This window comes from Pteropus vampyrus, unplaced genomic scaffold, assembly GCF_000151845.1.
Source record: "Pteropus vampyrus isolate Shadow unplaced genomic scaffold, Pvam_2.0 Scaffold36, whole genome shotgun sequence".
Taxonomy (NCBI): Eukaryota; Metazoa; Chordata; class Mammalia; order Chiroptera; family Pteropodidae; genus Pteropus; species Pteropus vampyrus.
The window spans coordinates 7,185,182-7,202,621 of record NW_011888817.1 but is presented as its reverse complement, the minus strand read 5'-3'; the positions used below and the strand labels follow the sequence as shown (position 1 = coordinate 7,202,621).

Below are 17,440 nucleotides of genomic sequence, written 5' to 3'. Positions count from 1 at the left end.
CCTTTGAGATTTAGGACTCAGAACTCACTTGATGTCACTTCTGCCACATTTTGTCAAAGCAAGTCACACTTTTTTGCTTGGCCATATGTGTCATACATGTGTGATCCATCAGGTAAGGCTTAGCAGTCAGTTCAGAATGAGTGTGAGTGAGTCGGTCTATGCCCTAGCTAAGTAGGATAATAACCATCTAGTAAATTTATTCAGGTTAAAGGATGTTAAATTGTCAAGTCATTAGAATAGGTCATATCCTTTCTAATGGAGAAACTAAGGCACAGAGTCAGCCAGTGTGTGAAGAGAATCAGTACATCATATATTAAAAATCTGAGGCCCAAAAACAGGGAGTGTCTGCCCAAGATAACACAGCAAGTTTGTGTGCGACAGAGCCAGCAGTGACTCAGGTCCCTACCAGCCAGCCCACTCTCCCTACCAGCCAGCCCACTCTCCCTCCCACACCACCTCCTGAGGAAGCCTGGGGCTGGGAATAGCTGGGTCAGCAGGGGTGTGTCCCGTCTCTGCTGTATGTTTGTAAACAGAGCCCCCTTTCAGCTCACCTGGCACTTAATCACTACTTCATCTGATCCTAATAGGATCATCCCCATTTTACAGATGGGAAACTGAGGCCCAGGGAGGGATTCTGACTTGCCCAAAATCTTCCAGCTGGTGGGGCCCATCTGCCTGACACCAAAGCCTGAGCCTCCCATGCTGCCCCCAAAGGAGCTCAACCCAGATCCAGGCCCCCAAGGCTGGGAGGCAGCTCTGTGGCCCTTGGGGGTCTCAGGAGAAAGCCCACCACCTGAGGAACTGCTTCAGAAGCCTGGGAAGAGGCAGTAATAACCAGAGTCCCTTGGAACCACCTCTGCAAGTGGAAAGGCCCTGAGTGATGCTCTGGACCACACCCCATTTTATGGATGGAAAACCCGAGGCCGGACCAGCACCCAGGCCCCTAACTTCTAGTCCAGGGTCCTCCCACTGCACTGGGAGGCTGGGGCAGGTTGGCAGACCCCAGTCAGGCCGGTTGGAAACACACAAGGCCACTCTGTGGCATTCAGAGAGCACGTTTATTTACAAAGCGCTTTACAAACATCAGCTTATGCCTCCCCACAGCCCCCTGCGAGGTAGGTCAGTAGTCATATCTACAGTTTACAGATGGGGAAATTGAGGCACGAAATGGGGTGTGGCCTGCCCCATTTTAAAGAGACCTTCCCACCCACCCATCAAAAAATAACAAAATAAACAAAAAAGCATTGATCCTCCAACCCAAAATATATCTTCTTCTTCCAAACTCTAGAGGTTGTGGGCACCTGTGATTTAGTAGTGCCCTCCCCACAGTGGGCAGCCTGACCAGGCACCACAGGGCCCTCAACCCCAGCAGGTATTGCTCAGCCTTGGTGTCACTGGCCCAGGCTGAGCAGGATCTGGCCAGTGTGGCCTGAAATTTATAGGCAGACGGGCCTGAGGTGACATCCTTCTGCAGAGGCAGGGAAGGGGCCCTATAAACGACAGGTTAGGGATGAGCAGATCCTGGTTCAGGGAAGCTCAGAGCACACATCAGGGAAGAAGTGGGAAAGATCATGAGCAAAATATCCTGGGGGCTGCAGGGGGCAGCGGGTGGAGGAGGGGGCTGCAGTTCCCCCTGGGGAGACCCAGTCTGATGTGCCCAGTAGCAAATGAGGGCACAGCCCAGTCCCCCCAAGACCCTCAGGGGCTGGGCCAGATGGGATTCTAGATGCCAAGCCCCAACGCACTCTCCACCCACACTGAGTGGAACCTTGGCCTGGTATACACCCCATCAAGGGCTGGGAGACAGTCAAGGAGCTTGGGCCTAAGGCCCCCAGAGCAGGCAGTTCTGAGCCCTGCCGCTCGGCCAGGCAGTGCCAGGACTCTGCAGGACCCGATACAAGTGGGCTGGGCTACAGCGTTGCTAAGCTCCTCCTTGGGCCCCAGCCTGCCCATGGTACACGATGAAAGGCTCCACCCGCAGTGGAAGGTGGCTCCAAGGCGGCCTACTGCCCGCTCTGGTGTTTTCCCCGTGGGGGCTGTGGCTGAGCAGCGTTGGCACAGATCTTCCTCATCAGTCCAGGATGGTGGGCCTGGCCCTGAGTACACCGTGGATGCTCCAGGCCAGGGGCCCCCGCTATCTTGACTCTAGCCCCTCCAGGTACTCCAGGGCCATATCATAGCAAAAGTGGTACTGATCCTGGGGAGAGGAAGAGAAGGAATCACGAACCTGACCCTCTCTAGTACTGGGGAAGACAGGGCAAGTACGAGATCTGGCCCACCTTTGGGGAGAAGGGGGGACTTGGGGGTAATGTTTTGGCATTACAGGACTAGAACCCAAGGCCCAATTATGGGGACCAGATAAGGGAGAGTGGGTGCTGAAGGGCCTGGTTGGAGATGGACCAGGAAGTTGGAAGTGGCTGGGCACAGGGGACATGGTCCCTCACCAGAGTCTCCACCATATTGGGTTTGTAGTTCCTAAGTGTTTTGGCAGCAAAAAAAACATCCACCAGGTTGTGGCAGCGGATCATCTCCAGGACCGTGGCGCAGGCGCAGAAGGTGCCACTGCGGCCGCCCCCGTTTCTAAGTACAAGACACAAAAGGTTTGGGACAGGGCTTGGGGGTGGGGGGCCGAACTCAAAGGGCAAGGGCAGGGCCAGGGTCTGGGAGCCCTGAGGTGAGGGGAGGGGCCGGGGAACTCAGAGGTGAGAGGCAGGGCCAGGGAACTCAAAGGGAGGGTAACTGGAGAGCAGCAGAACAAGGTTAAGTGAGTGGAATCAGACGCTGACTGACAGCCAAAGCTGAAGCTATCTGGAAGACAGTGCCTTCAGGAGAAACAGAGCAGCTTCCGAGGGAAAGAAGGCAAGACACACTCCGAGAGAAAGACAGGGAGACAGATAATAACAGAGCAGGGCAGCAGGGCAACAAGCAAAACCTGGAGATCAGATGGAGAATAAACACAGAGCACGCCAGTCAGCCCCAGCAACACGAACACAGGTGCACACATATACACTCTGCGTCAAACTGCAGCCTCTCACCCAGACGCCCTCCTATGCCCAGTCCCTCTCCCTCCTCTGTTCCCTGTGACTCGGGTGTAAGGTACCTCTCAGAAGATGAAGGATTGTCTAGGCCCTTGGCTCCCTTCTCCAGCAATCTCTCCCACCAGAACTGAAAGTCCCCAGAGCCAGGCCCTGCCTGAGTCGGCTCCCTATCCCTGCATCCAGCCTGCCCAGCCCGGCACTGGGAAGGGCTGGGAAGCGCTGAAAGCATGAAAAAGTAGGGGACAAAGGAGTGACTGCACTCAGACCTGCGTGAATAAATGAGTTATGAATGGGGCATGTGAACAAATGAAGGAATGAATGAATGAAAAGTTATATGTGAGCATTCATGAACAAAGACCAGAAATCCATTGGCTTAAAAAGTGTACTACCTTATCAATGGGGTAAACAATTATGACGGGACTCTAATTAAATTGGCAAAGTCAAACATCACACAGAGGGTCCTGGGTAGTTCAGGGTTGAGTCTACACCCTGGAAACTGACTGAGTTCCTACAGGAAGGGCAGGGTCAGGCCATCTGGGAGCTCAGGGGCTTTGGTGCCAGTCTTTGGACCTTTGCCCCTGACCCCAGGGCTCCCCAGCCCCTCCTCCCGCCCCATGGCAGGACCAGCACTCACAGGCAATGCACGACAGTGCGCCCGTCCCCGCTCTCTGCCTGCCACTTGTCCACCTCGGCCAGCAGGTGCAGGAAGGCCTTCTTGGAGTCAGGTGTGTCCCGGTACGCGGACCAGCGCAGGAACTGGAAGTGCCGCACCAGCAGGTGGCCCTCCTGCAGCTGGGGCGCGGGCAGCCAGCCAGGGGGACGTGAGTGCCAGCATTATAAGGCCCCTAGTGACCTTGAGAAGGTCATTACAGGCCACCCAAGCCGCCCCCCCAGGTTCTCACCCGGGGCTCCCAGATCACTCACTCGAGAGATGTTCTGCACCCGGAAGACACGGGCCACCAAGTCTTCATCCGCAGTGCCCGACACGAACTCCACCTCCATGAGGCCGTACTGCTGCCGGCCGGGCTCCGGCCAGTACTGCAGGCACGGCTGGGGGCCGGAGAGGACAGCTGAGCAAAGCCGGCTGGGCGGCTGCTGCTCACACCCACCCTGGACCTCCACACTCGCTCTAGGGCTCCCGTGCACCGTGGCCCACCCACCCACTCCAGATACACCTTCAAGGTGCCCCCCACTCTCCACCACTCACTCATCAGGCTGCAGCACGCGCCTGCCCCAGTGTGCTCTGCACTGACACACTCAGGTCAGCTGAGACAAACTTCACAGCGGGTACACCGGTACTTACTGCCAAGCCGCTATGCAGCTACACCCAACACACTCACACACTCACACACACGCCTCCATGAGGCTGCCTTCTCCCAGGGACAGATCACCCCACCCATCTCAGCACCCCCGACCCCTGGTCTCTCTCACTACTTCTGCCCTCCAATATCAGCTCACAGAGGTGGGGTGTCCCTGATGCTGTGACACAGCTCAACACCTGCCCTAGGACCACTCCATGGAGTCAGGATCCTAAATGTACCCCCTGCAGGCCGTAGAGGAGGAGCAGCCCCCACACACATACATGCACAGTTCCTCTGGGCTAGTTGGTCCCAGGCCCCAGCTTCTAGTCTCAGCTTTTCCTTTCTCTGGGCCCCAGCTTCTCCAACTATGAAATGGCCCCCAAACTCCTCCCAGACAACACCATGCTCCATCTACTCCCCTCTCTGACCACACCCAAGGAGAGGCCACTACCTTCCTCTTTCTGCCTGGCAACTCCATGCACTCAGGCTGCTTCCTCTCCATGATCACTCGTCCTCATCTCTTCACCTGGTTAACTCTACCCTTCCTACACATCTCAGCTCAGATATTACCTTCTCCAGGAAGCCATCCCTGATACATTACCCCTCAGGCTCCTGTGTCCCTATGCCAGTTTCATGCTAATCCTTTCCCTCTGCTGTCACTGTTGTGTTTTGTGCCTGGACAGTGAGACCTGGGAGGGGCTGTGTGTTCTCCCTGTGTGTTCTCCCACTACCCATTACGGGAAGTAGCCTGTAGTAAAAGATGGCTGAATGAATGAGCAAATGAGTGACCCATGAATGAGATCTGTGTGAACCTCCCTCTGGGTCCCTCCCCTCCATCTGAACAAGGGCAAGTCCTTGCCACATGGGATTCTCTCTAGATCCCTGCCAAGAGGTTAGAGCCCATTGCCTTGCAGTCCTAGGTTATTTATACCGAGTGTCTGACTCATAAAGAGCCCACGTAACAAGTCTTCGCTAGACAGTCATTAAAAGGTTGTCATACTCATTCTATAGAAAATCCTCCCAACCTCCTCAGACGGGGAACTGGGAATGGAGGGGACTCAGAGATCTAGAGGATATGGTCATTGCAGGGCTGAAAGGCTGAGCATCTGCACCTTCCAGGAGCTCCAGCTTTGGGAGCCCCAAAAGGAAACAGAGCAGACCTTCTAGCTGAAGTCACTCAACCAGTGTCTAGACCAGTCTCAGAAGTGACTGTCACCCTCATCGCCTTCATCCTTGCCATATAGTTTGTGCCAATGTGCTAGACACAGCACAGTGCTAAGCATCCTACGTACATCTGACATGATCCTGACAATAACCCACAAGAGAACAGGTGCTTCGATAGTCCCGATTTCACAGAGAAGAAAACTGAGGCTCAAAGGGGTCAGTTAACTTATCCTAGATCAAACAATCAGGAAGTAAGGAGGCTGGAACTATACTCTGCCTCAAAAGCCCCCATAATGGGGAGTTTAGTTGAGTGATTGAAAAAGCAGAGGCTCTGGAAGGAGGCAGCCCAGAGTAGGGGAACAGCTCTGCCACTTCCCAGCTGTGACCTTGGAGAAGGTGCTTCACCTCTCTGGGTCTTAATTTTCTCACCTGAACCTCTAAGTACAAAGCAGAGCCCCTGGCATACAGCAAGTACTCAATAAAGAGCAGCTATTTTTCTCTAATCCGACAACCTCATTTTATAGACGAGGAAACCGAGGCTCTGGGAGGGAGCATGATCCATCTAAGGTCACTCGACAAAGAGGTGGCAGAGCTGGGATCCAAACCCTGACTTTCAGGATGTGCCCTTGATCACACAGAGGCCCTGGGCAGCAGGCAGCCCGACCATCGGCCGGCAGGGCCCTCACCCAGGCAGAGTTGGACTGGTGCAGCTGGTTGAGCATGACGATGGAGGTGCACCCGTAGTCGTAGACCAGCCGCCAGAAGTCAGGTGTGGTGCTCTGCAGTGGGTGCAGCGTCACGATGAAGGCTGCGCTCCGTGTGTAGCTCTGCGGTGGAGTCAGGATTCAGTGGAGCCCCGACATGGCCCAAGTCTCTGCCGTAGGAGCGGCTGCCTCTGGTGGCCCATGTCAGAGGTTGGCCAGTACAGAGCCTGAGTTGATAAGGTGAGCCCCCAGGCCTCTAGGGCCCAAGCCCATGGCTCCCAGGAACTAAACAGTGAAAGATTCTCAAATGTATGGCAATGGGAGCTGAGGCCTGGTAGGCAGAGGCTGGCCAAGCTTGCTCCCTGCCTTTGCATCCACTATTCCTGTAGCCGAGAATGAATTTCCCAAGTGTTGACCTAGCTTTCTCCCTCACTTCTGTCTGGTCTTTGCTTAAATGTCACCTCCTCAAAGAGGCTCTCTTTACCTCCCTCATCAAAAATAGCCACACTCATAGGTCCCCAAAATCCATAGTAAATACTTCTGCCTGGTTCTTTGTTGTAGAAATTTCCAGCATCTGACATTCCTTTGTATATTTGTTTAACGACTGTCTTAACCCCTTCCCTAAATGCAAGGTTCAAAAAGTAAGATCTCAAGACGTGGCCTGTCCCCAGCGGCCCATTCCCACCCGGGGCCAGGGATCTCAACATGACCTTCCCCAGCTCAGAGATCATCAGGACCCTCTGACAGCCTCCTGTCCAGCCCCGCAGTATGCAGATGGGCACACTGAGGCCACAAGTGGGCTGGGAGGGAGGTCACAGATTCCTAAGTTTCCATGGAAAACTCTCCTGCACCCATGCCACTTCTCCAGGACCCTGGCCCCCCTGAGCACACCTACGCTCACACATTCCACCAGAATGAGTGACAGTGACTGGGGGGCCCCTCTCCCACCGCTCCCTTCAGTGGCTGAGACTGCTTGTCCCCTTGCCTTCAGCTCATGCCAGGAAGCCCCTGGGAAGCAAACATGGTGGCTTTCTCTCCATAGAGAAACCCCACTGTCCCCTGCACTGTCTTGCAAAGGTGCTCTGGCCAAGAACCAGACCAAGAAAGGCACGTCTCCCTCATACCTGCTGAGAGGGAACCTCTTTCTCCATGTCTCTCATCTCCACGTGGAGAGACGTCCAGTGGTTGACACACCTGGCATTGACCGACCTTCATGCGCTCCTCCCATGGAGAGTTTGGGACAAGGACTGCACATGCTCAGCCCCTTCCTCTCTTTTTCCAGGCCAGCCTGTCCTCAGAAAGTATGCATTCAACTGCTCCTGCCTCTGCCACACATTAAGGCCTATTCCTGATGGGGAGGGGATGGCCTGTACAGTCGTATATGGGACAAGCCTGCCTAAGGAGCGAAAGAGTAGCCAGCCCACTGAGCCATGTATCGGAACTCACATTCTGCAGTTTTATCAGTTTTCTTTAAAAGGTAACATTTCGATCTCCAGCTTGTCTGTCTTCTGCACCCATCTCTCAACGGGTGTCAATTTGGGAAAGGAATGGGGTGACTCTTCCTCACTCAAATGGCAGCATCTTGGGAGTTATTCTTTGGGCCCTAAAGCCCCTGCTCTGCTTTCAACACTCAGGGAAGGAGGTGGAGCCCCCTGAGCTGGGAGCAGGAGAACGGACTTCTAAATGGTTCCTGAGCTCTCAGACCATGGCCAAGGTGGAACCAGGGAATGAGTCACTATTCCACGCCGTGTCCTAGAGCAGGCTCCAGCTCAATCACTCTAAGATGAGCTCCCCTCACTCCAGACATCTGGTCTCAAGTCCCAACCCCAAACCTTCCCAGCCTTCCCAGCCCAAACTCCCAAACCACTCCTCTTGCCGTAGGCTCTGCTGGGCCCAATGCTGGTGACAGCCCTCTACCTGCGCTCTACCACCCAGACCCCTACTCAGGCCCAGAGTAATACCTGAGGAGGAATACTGGCTTTGATGCCCTGAATAGAAGTTCTCTGGGGACAGGAAGTCACCCCATGGGCCTGGTCCCCAGAAAGAGCAGAGGGTCCCCCGACCGGAGCCCTCAGCTGTGTTCCCTGGCTCCTGGACCTCCCCAGATGCTGCCGAGTCGGGGAGTCCCAGAGCCCAGCCCACGCCCAAGCCCTCACGTCAGTCAGGGCCGCGTTGATGTAGTTGTTGGGGTCCCCATCAGTGGAGATGAGGAAGGGCAGGCAGCGGTCGGGCGGCAGGACGTCCATGCTGCGGTTCTTGTCCCGGTTCCGGGGGAGCAGGGCGATGCTGCACTCCTCCACGTCCAGCGGCGGTGTGACCGAGTTCAGCGTCTACAAGGGGCAGCAGAGGAACGGGGCCACGTCAGTGCTTTCTGGCCTCCTCACCGTCCCGGGACGGAAACCAGGCCAGGTTACTAACCCTGTTAACGGATGGAGAAATCGAAGTCCAGAGAGAGGTAGAGAGAGCAGGGAGCCAGGGTCCCTGTCTCCAGGCCACGCAGCGCCTGGACAGGGCTGTGGAGACTGAAATCTGCCTCCTGGCCACACGTTTATCCTTAGACAAGCTACTGTATCTCTCAGCCTCATTTCTCCTCAACTGTAAAATGGCATATTAATAGGCCTACCCCAAGGGACCATTAGGAGAATGAAGTAAGGTAACGTCGAGCACCCAGCACTGAGCCTGGCACATGTGGGGCTCCACACACAGAGACGATCATTACTAGCTTATCAGAGACTTTCAAAGAGACAAGCCCTGAGACCCCATGTCTTCTACGAAGCGGACGCCAGGGACCTGGCATAGGTAGTCATTTTCCTTGGTCACAACCCTCTCTGAAGAGAACTCAAGTCCGAAACACCTGGCACTATAGCAAGCCAGGGACTCTGGACTCTTCCCCACCTTGTCTTCATGCCTCATGCATCCTGACTCACGGGGTCTGTTTCGTTCTCTTGTCCTTAGAGATCTCTAACAGGAAACCCCAGTCTCTCACGATCCCCAGAGCCCAAAAGCATTCTCCAGGAATCACAGGCAGCATTTTCTGTGACATCATTCTGTGCCAGCTCTAGAGCAACAGGCACCCGACATGTACCATCCAGGTGAACCCTCACAGGGACCCTAGAGTGGAGAAGGCATCCGGGGTCTCTGCCTGCCTAGTAACCACACTATGGACCACTGGAAAAATACCCTTTTCCAGTCTCCTGACAGAAAAGATGACACGAGCCTAGCACTGTTAGGGTCCAGGGTGTGATTCTGAGAATGAAGTCAAAAACAAAAGAGAGCAGAACTGAAAATAGAGAGAGACTATGTCTTGGCACCATCATTTGAGCCCCTGGATCCAGCCATTACTGAAGCTGTACCATCCTCAGACTTTTCAGGTACAATAACCATTGAGCTGGATTTTGTTACTTGCAACCAAAAAAATCCTGATGACTATAAACACTGCAAGGGCAATATTACCTATACTTCTTTTCTAGATGAGAAAACTGAGGCTTGGAGAGGTATAGTGAGTGTCCAAGGCCACTCACAGCTCTTAATTAGGTAAGCCAGGATCCGAAGCAAGGTTTATCCGACTTCAAAGCCTGGGCTCCTAACCGCTTTGATGCCTTGTCTCCTCCACTGTCTCTAAGTCCTTTCTAGTAGCCCAATTCTGTTTCGCTAGCTTGGCTCTCAACATCTCCTACAGCACTGAGGATCTCCAATACACACATACACTCACTCACTTACAAACTGTACCCACACACCTACACACACACACGTACACACACGCGCACGCACACACACACACACACACACACGCCCCACCTGAAACTCTTCCCGCAGCTGAGAGGAATTACTCTGAGGGTCAATGCGGATCATCTCCTTATAGGTGGCTTTGAATTCGCTGACAGGGATGGTGGTCTCCCCGCACAGGCAGGCCTCCAGGATTGCATCATGGATGAAGATATACTGCTCCTGGAACAGGAGGTGAGAATATAAGGAATTAGGTGGGGCCTAGAAGCTAGAGGTTTTAGGGGTGGTGGCAGGAGGAAGCAAAGTCAAGGTTGAGGCAGGGCTGCCCTGAAGGGGAGTCAAGCCACATGTTACTACAGGTTGGCCCCAACCTTACTTGAAACAACCTTCATGAGTATGTTTATCTCCTATTTCATTCTTATAACAATCCTACAGAGACTCTGACAGTGAAGGGACATTCTAAGGCGCCACATCTAGTAAAGATACAAACCCAGGTCTGTCCTGACTGCAGAACCTATGACCTTGGCCGGCTGCTATTTGACCTCACCCAGCAGAACACAGCAGAGCTAAGTTTAGAAGATCCTGAGGGGCTGGCAGGCCAAGTTCATAATGGGAAATGAACAAGAGGGAATCCTAGGCAGGGAAAGAGCCTCAGGATACCCTTCTGACACCAGCTTTGAGCTCCCGCATAAGGAACCCGAATCCTGGAGCGGGGAGCGGAGAAAGGGTTGCGTCCCCTACCTCGGTCTGGATCATGTTGACCCGCCGGGAGCAGAGGGTCTTCACGCAGTTGTAAATGTCCACGACGCCCTCACACTCGGCCATGTCTAGCATCACATCCAGAACGATGTAGCAACCTGTGCGGCCAGTGCCCGCACTGGGGAGAGAGTGGCACAGGCCAGGTCAGGGCCTCGGGGAAGGAGCCGGGGACCGAGCAAAAGAAGAGAACAGTGGCCCTGGGACACCCGGCCATGTGTACACCACACAGGGGGAGGGGGACACATAGACACCCCCTCCCCAGGCAGGAGAGGAGGGAAAGGGCAGGGAAGACGCAGAAACTTAGCAACTTCAGCTGGGGTGGAGGGATAAAGGTGATGCTCAGAAATTAATTCAAGACTGTTCTTGCTCCCGATTTACCCTCAAATCTCCTGCACATCCTTCAAAGCCCCACACATTTGTATCCACTCACAATCCTTCCAGCAGATGGCATTCTCGCAGAGCAATTTGGGCAGGCTTTTATTAAAACACCCTTCCTGCTATTGGTACATGATTGTCTCCCTAACCCAACTGGGACCTCGTCAAGGGCTGGGCTGTGTTGGATCCGTCTCTGGGATCTTTGTGCTCAGCACCAGATAGAGCGGAGTTGAAGGCAGGGGGAACAGACGATGATACCAGGATCTCAAGCTTGAAAATGGTGGTATCAAAGTGTTGGTGAGGACGTACAGCACCTGGGTACCGCATAAACCGCTGGCGGGGCCTTAAATTAGTACAACCAATTTGGAAAACTGTTTGGCGCTATCTACTAAAGCTGAATGTGCGCACAGAAAGCAATTCCACTCCTGTGTACATAACCCACCGAAAAGGCTGTATACATTGGCCAAAAGACATGCAATAGAATGTTCTTAGCAGCATTATTCATATAGCTTGAAACTAGAAACCATCCAAATGCCTATCAACAGCAGAAGAGATAAATACGTTGTGGCTTATTTGTCCAGTGGAATATGATACAATATGGATGGATCCTACAAACATAAGCTGAGAGAAAAAAGTCAGACACCAAAGAGCACCTGCTATATGATTCAATTTACAACAAAGTTCAAAAACATGCAACACGATTCTGTGGTTTAGAAGTCAGGAGAGCGATCGCTCTAGGAGGGACAAGGGAGGCCTCTGGGTGCTGTTAATGTTATGTTTCTTGATCTAAGTAGTGCTGGTTATTTCACAGGTGTATTTGATTTGTGAAAATTCATAAAGTTATATATACATTTATTCTTTGTATATTTTGCTTTAAGTATATTAATCATCGATGAAGTTTTATTCTAAAAAAAAAAAAACAGTATCTTAAAGAGGCCTAAAGAAATCAAAGAGAAGCTGGTTTGGGGGTGGCAGGGCAGGGAGGGGAATGAGTCTGCTTTGTGGCATTTAGGGAGCTATTAAAAAGCCAAATAGAGGAGCCAGGACAAGACAGAGGCCAAGGACTTGTGGGCTGAGGAGACCTGCCGAAGCCACAGGGTCAGAGGTAAAGCTCTCCAGGGGCAGAGTAGGGGGAGGGACAGGCCAGGGCACTGGGGCCTCACTTAGGAGACAAGAGGAAGATGTGGAGCCAGGTAGGAAGCAAGTAGAGAAAGGGCAACTGGGGTTGTAGGACCCAACCAAGGCAGGAGTCAGAAAAGGGAGGAGTAAAGGTCAAAGCCACAGAGGGTGTGAAGGCCAAGGGGTAAGGAAAGACCCCGAGTTTGAAGAAGAGGCAAAGTCCTTCCCAGCATCTAGGGCAAACCTAGCACACAGGTGTGCAGTGTACACCTGTTGAACTCGATACTGCTCGGTGCTGCTAACCCCAACCCCTCTGTGTCTCCAGCACCCCCTCGTCATCCAGTCCAAGGGCCTCCTTGTGGGGGTGCCAACCTCAGAGCCAAAGCTCAAAGGGTAAAGGATCCTTGGGGGTCATTCTCTCGTATCCTCCATCTCTAAGTAGGAGAACCCAAGCCCAGTCTCCTATAGGGACCTTGAACCAACCCAGCTCATGGCCTCTTTCTGGAGATTCCCAGAGCCCCACCTGCAATGGATGACAATGGGCCCAGCATCAGGTGGAGTGGAGGCCTTCACACGCCGGATGAAGGCCAGCAGCCCTGTGGCATGGTAGGGGACGCCGTGCTCCGGCCACGCCGTGAAGTGGAACTGGCGGACCTCGTGCCGGGCAGAGTAGCCTCTCTGGGGAGACAACAGGAACCACAGTCAGTCACTGCTGGCATCTGTTAGACACTTGTTGTGCGCCAGGCACTCTGGTGAGCATCTCACAGCAGGATCTCAATTAATCCCAATAATAAACTTATGAGTGGGTGTTAATATCTCCTCGAACAAGTGAGAAAACTAGAGCCCACCGAGAAACCCCTTGTCCAAGGTTAGTTACATGAGACTTGGGCCGGGGCCTGCCTGATGCCTGCACCTGCACTATTAAACACCCACCTCTGCCACCAAGTTGTTGTTAACCCTAGGAGATCGTTTTGACTCTCTGGTCTTAGACTAATGGGGATACTATCTTTCCTCTGAGGATCTTACATAGGATCAAATGGAATCATGGACAGGACTTGGCCAATCACTGGCCCTGTGGCCTTTCATGAGTGACGTAACCATGGAGCCTCACTTGCCTTATCTGTAAAATGGGGTTAATAGTAAATGCCTAATCCCATAAAGCTTTCCAGGGCTGAAACAGTATGTGTAATGGGGTCAGCACAGTGCCCAGTACAAACTATCTTCATCGTCTTCAGTGTCTCATCTTCCCGCTGGAGTCCAGCAAAGCCGGTTACCTTCCAGTCCCCCCAGCACTCCCAGCAGTGACCGAGCAGCAGCCTTGCTGGGAGGGCAGCGGTGCCCTCCTCCCTGCTCCTGCTCCTGGGCTGGGGGAGGTGGGGAGGTGGGCTCTGCCCCACCACCTCGGGCACCTCCGGAGGGACCAGGTGACGGGAGACTCACCCGCTCCAGCGCGAAGGTGCGCACAACATATTCGGCTAGAGTCTCCGTCTTCACCAGTGTGATCTTGATGTCCCCGTACATGTCTGAGTCCTCTGGCCAGTACCGTGAGCATTTTACCTGGAGTCCCCAAGGGGCAGGCTCAGTGGGCTCTTTGCTGCCCCCCTTAACCTACCAGGCCCCCCTCACCGCACAGCCCCGCTTACCCTGCCCACCTCCACCAGCTTGGTAATCATGACAATGCTGGAACAATGCTCCTGCCACACCAAGCGCCAGAAGTCGTAGACCATCTCGGGCTTCGGCCCTGGGGGCCCAGAGGGTGCTTGTCCCTGAGGCAAGGTCTCCACCCAGGGTCAGCACCCCTGGCACCCAGCACTACCATCCCAAGCCAGGAAGCTTCTGAGCCCCGATGAGGGCTTCATGCACACCCCATACACACCCCAAAAACTGCCAACTTATGCCTGGAGGGCCCTGGGGGATGGGCAATATCAGGAAGGGCCTGGCTGGAGACCTCGGTCATCCTGAGTGGAACCCAGGAGGCAGAGCTGGAGGGCCATGACAGAAGTCTCCAGGAAAGATAAACAAATAGACAGTCAGGGGGAAAAGACACAGCCAGGGGGACCCAGGTGGCCACCAGACAGAAAGGCACAATCCACAGCCGTGAGGACTGAGCCTGGCTAGCCTCTCTGCATGCACCACATCAGAGCCAGACAGGTGGACAGGGAGCTACAGCTAGACCGGGCATATCAGGGAGACACAAGCACAAGGAGGAACAGAGACTAACAGCCAGGTTCCAGGAGACCCAGCCAGAGTGAGGCTCACTCAGACAGACAGACAGACAGACAGACAGACAGACAGAGACAGAAGAGAGACAGGAAGTCAAGCAGCTGGGCAGGGAAGGCAGAAAGGTGACAGGGGGCATTCAGCAAACTGGGAGCACATAGGAGCACATGGGCAGAGGTGTCAGGTACCTTGAGTGGCTATGAAGTGGTTTGACCTGTGGTAACCCTGGAACAGGAGAAGAGGGCATAGTGAGACCCCAAGGAGCAGCCCCTCGCTCGCTCAGGCCTCCTCTGCCCTCCTCTCCCAGAAGCAGCACACCCCCACCCCCAGAACTGCCCCACCCTCTTCCCCAGGACCTCCTAACCAGGTGACCCTCTCCTTCCAGTCCCTGAGCAAGAAGGGCGAACAGGTGGGACACCAGTGTCTTGGGTCTAAACCCATCTTTGCTGTGTGATGCCAGGGAGGACACGACTTTTTTATAGGTCTAGAGGGTTTCTCCATCCATAAATTGGAAACAATTATCCACAATCTTCTCACAACCCAGCTGTTGTTTGGAGACAAATAAAGGCCAAGGTGACCCTGCCCTGTCCCCAAAACCCCAGAGGCGCTAAGCAACCCCAGACCCTAGGCTGGGTCTCATCAGCTATCCCAGCCCCATTTGGAGCAACCAGAATGGGCGGTGCCTCCTCCCTACGACCTGTCACCCAGAGCTTGAGGGCCCAGATGAAGGCTTCAGGCTGGGAACAAATGAGCACATGGGTTATTTGTGATTCTTAGATAAGTGTTTTTTAAATACCTAAAATCAATAATAAAAATAATAAATTTTGAGACCCAATTATGGCCACGTACTGTGCTAAGCACTTTACCTACATTATCTCCCACAGAATAGAGGCCAAGAGCTACTTCATCCTCCATCCCCAGAGCCCTCAGACTGAGAAGAAAAGCTGGCCAGACCCCACTCCCACCTCAGGGCCACAGCTGCCCTTGAGGTCCTGTGCACACGTGACACCCAGGGCATCATGAAAGCAACACGGAATTACAGGTGAAAAGTGCTACAGGGCTGGTGCAGGAGAAAACCACCGAGCTCAGCCACTAGCCTCAAGTTCACAGTCTCTACACAGCTCCCTTAATGCCTCCAGCCCTGTGGGCCCCCAGGACCAAGGAGCCCTGACTGCCAGGGTTCAAACCCAGGCTCTACCGAGCTTTTGCTAACTGTGTGACCTTAGGCAAATCTCTTTACTTCTCTATGCTCGATTTTCACATCTATAAAATGGGAATAATTGCGGTATTTAATATAAGTCAAACCCTTGACTTATATTACTTTACTCTTCACAACACCCCTCCTCGGGCTGTTGTGAAGAGTAAAGTAATATAAGTCAAGGGTTTGGCACTGTGGCAAGCACAGTGTCTGTACTTAATAAATAGTAGCTATTATTATGATTACTACTTCAAAGGTCAAAGAGTATCCCTGAAGATCCAGTGTGGCTGTCAAGAATTCCTGGGGCAGAAGGTGTTTTACTATAGAGGTTAAAGATCTTAGCCTTGGAGTCAAGTTAATCTGGGTTCCTGTCACAGCTCTGCCAAGTAGTAACTGTGTGACTCTAGGTACTAAGAGGGCGCTTCTCAGCCTCTAATATGCACACATATCTCCTGGGGATCCAGTTAAAAGACAGATTCAGATGCAGAAGGTCTGGGGTGGCCTGGGACTGTGCATTTCCAGCCAGCTCCCAGGTGGTACCAATGCTGGGCCTCAAAACATACTTGGAGTAGCCAGACTCTCAGCCTCTCTAAGCTTCTGTTCTCCTCTGCGTATGAGGATAATAGTGAGACATATACCTCAGAAAGTCTGCTGTATACCTACATCCCATTCCTGTAAAAAAATAACCAAACCACAGTCAAAGATACCAATAAGGAAAAGCCTCCCAGACTCACTCAGCCCTCACTACTGGAACTTCTCCAAGACTAGCCTAATTCCCTACTGCTGTCCCCCTAGCCATTGCCTCTGCTTCAAGTCCTCGGCAGAGCTGCTGGGCAACTGGGGTCAGAAGTGAGAGAGCCCAGCAAAGATGCTGCCAGTGCTCCCAGAGCTGGTCAAGCTGGGAACAGGCTACTCCACCTAAAACCCATTTGCCTGAGAATGCCACATGAGCGCAAGAGTCTCTTCCGATTCATCTGTCTCTGTCCCTCCAGGGCCCAGCACAGTGCTAGCACCCATATGCTATCAGCAAATATGTTCTTAAACAGATAACCTTCAATACCTGCATGTCAATTTTTAATTGCACAGGTGCATTATTGTGCAATTATATTACATAGAGGACAGCAAAGCGGAAGGTTTAAAATGATCGGATTTAAAGGAAGATAACACCCACTTTAGGGATCAGCATTAGAGAGCTCCGGTCCTCACACTCCAGAGCACCAGCATGTCTTAGGGAGCCTGCTCATGGGGCAGACACCTGGTCCTCCCTGCAGCCAAGTGGGTGGAGCTAGGAGATTGACCACTTGCGTGGTGGGTGAGACCCCCAGGGCATCCTGATGCTCCCCAAAAGGGAGAGAACCACGATCTAGCTTTAGGGTCAAGGGCTCAGGCTAGGTTTGAGACCCAGCTCCATGCAGCTGTGAGCAAGTCATTTAACTTTTCTAAACCTCAATTTTCTCATCTGCCAAATGTGGGTCCCTAGCTCAGACAGCGCGGTAAAGATGATATGATGTGCCTAAGGTGCAGGCACAGAGCAAGTGCTCAGCCAATAACACTCTTGGTAACTGGCATTTGAAGCCAAATTAAGCCAAGCCTTCTTAGGGCGTTTCTTAAGATCCTGACAACAATGAACTGAATGGGTAGAACTGTGTATTGCATGGAAACTGAGGTGTAAAGTATAATGATCTATATTCACCATCTCTTAATGGGGGCACTAGGGCTGAGTGTAGCCACTGCACGTCATGGGCCTAATAGTCCATTTAAATTTGGGAAACTTACAAACCAACTGCTTAAGAGCACTCAGAATAAGGGGGATGTCTAGGGGGCACATCTGGGGCA

The 17,440-nt window shown here is 53.1% G+C and overlaps 1 protein-coding gene across 6 annotated transcripts in view; it reads right to left on the bottom strand.

Annotated features, from left to right (window-relative positions):
• Positions 1–1,039: 1,039 nt before the first annotated feature.
• PTPRU (protein tyrosine phosphatase, receptor type U) overlaps positions 1,040–17,440 on the bottom strand; it is a 78,622-nt gene continuing 62,221 nt past the window's right edge. Inside the window, exons 19-30 of one of the 6 annotated variants that reach the window (XM_011357784.2) lie at positions 14,595–14,631; positions 13,830–13,927; positions 13,627–13,743; positions 12,710–12,864; positions 10,675–10,810; positions 10,006–10,155; positions 8,364–8,537; positions 6,190–6,330; positions 3,963–4,088; positions 3,673–3,830; positions 2,445–2,580; positions 1,040–2,197 (exon numbers count right to left, since the gene is read on the bottom strand). In XM_011357784.2, coding sequence (XP_011356086.1) covers positions 2,135–2,197; positions 2,445–2,580; positions 3,673–3,830; positions 3,963–4,088; positions 6,190–6,330; positions 8,364–8,537; positions 10,006–10,155; positions 10,675–10,810; positions 12,710–12,864; positions 13,627–13,743; positions 13,830–13,927; positions 14,595–14,631 — 1,491 coding nt within the window. In that variant the 3' untranslated portion in view covers positions 1,040–2,134. Of the gene's footprint in view, positions 2,198–2,444; positions 2,581–3,672; positions 3,884–3,962; positions 4,089–6,189; positions 6,331–8,363; positions 8,538–10,005; positions 10,156–10,674; positions 10,811–12,709; positions 12,865–13,626; positions 13,744–13,829; positions 13,928–14,594; positions 14,632–17,440 lie in introns of all 6 variants that reach the window. The other 5 variants (XM_011357785.2, XR_895758.2, XM_011357788.2 and 2 more) reach the window with 5 other exon arrangements.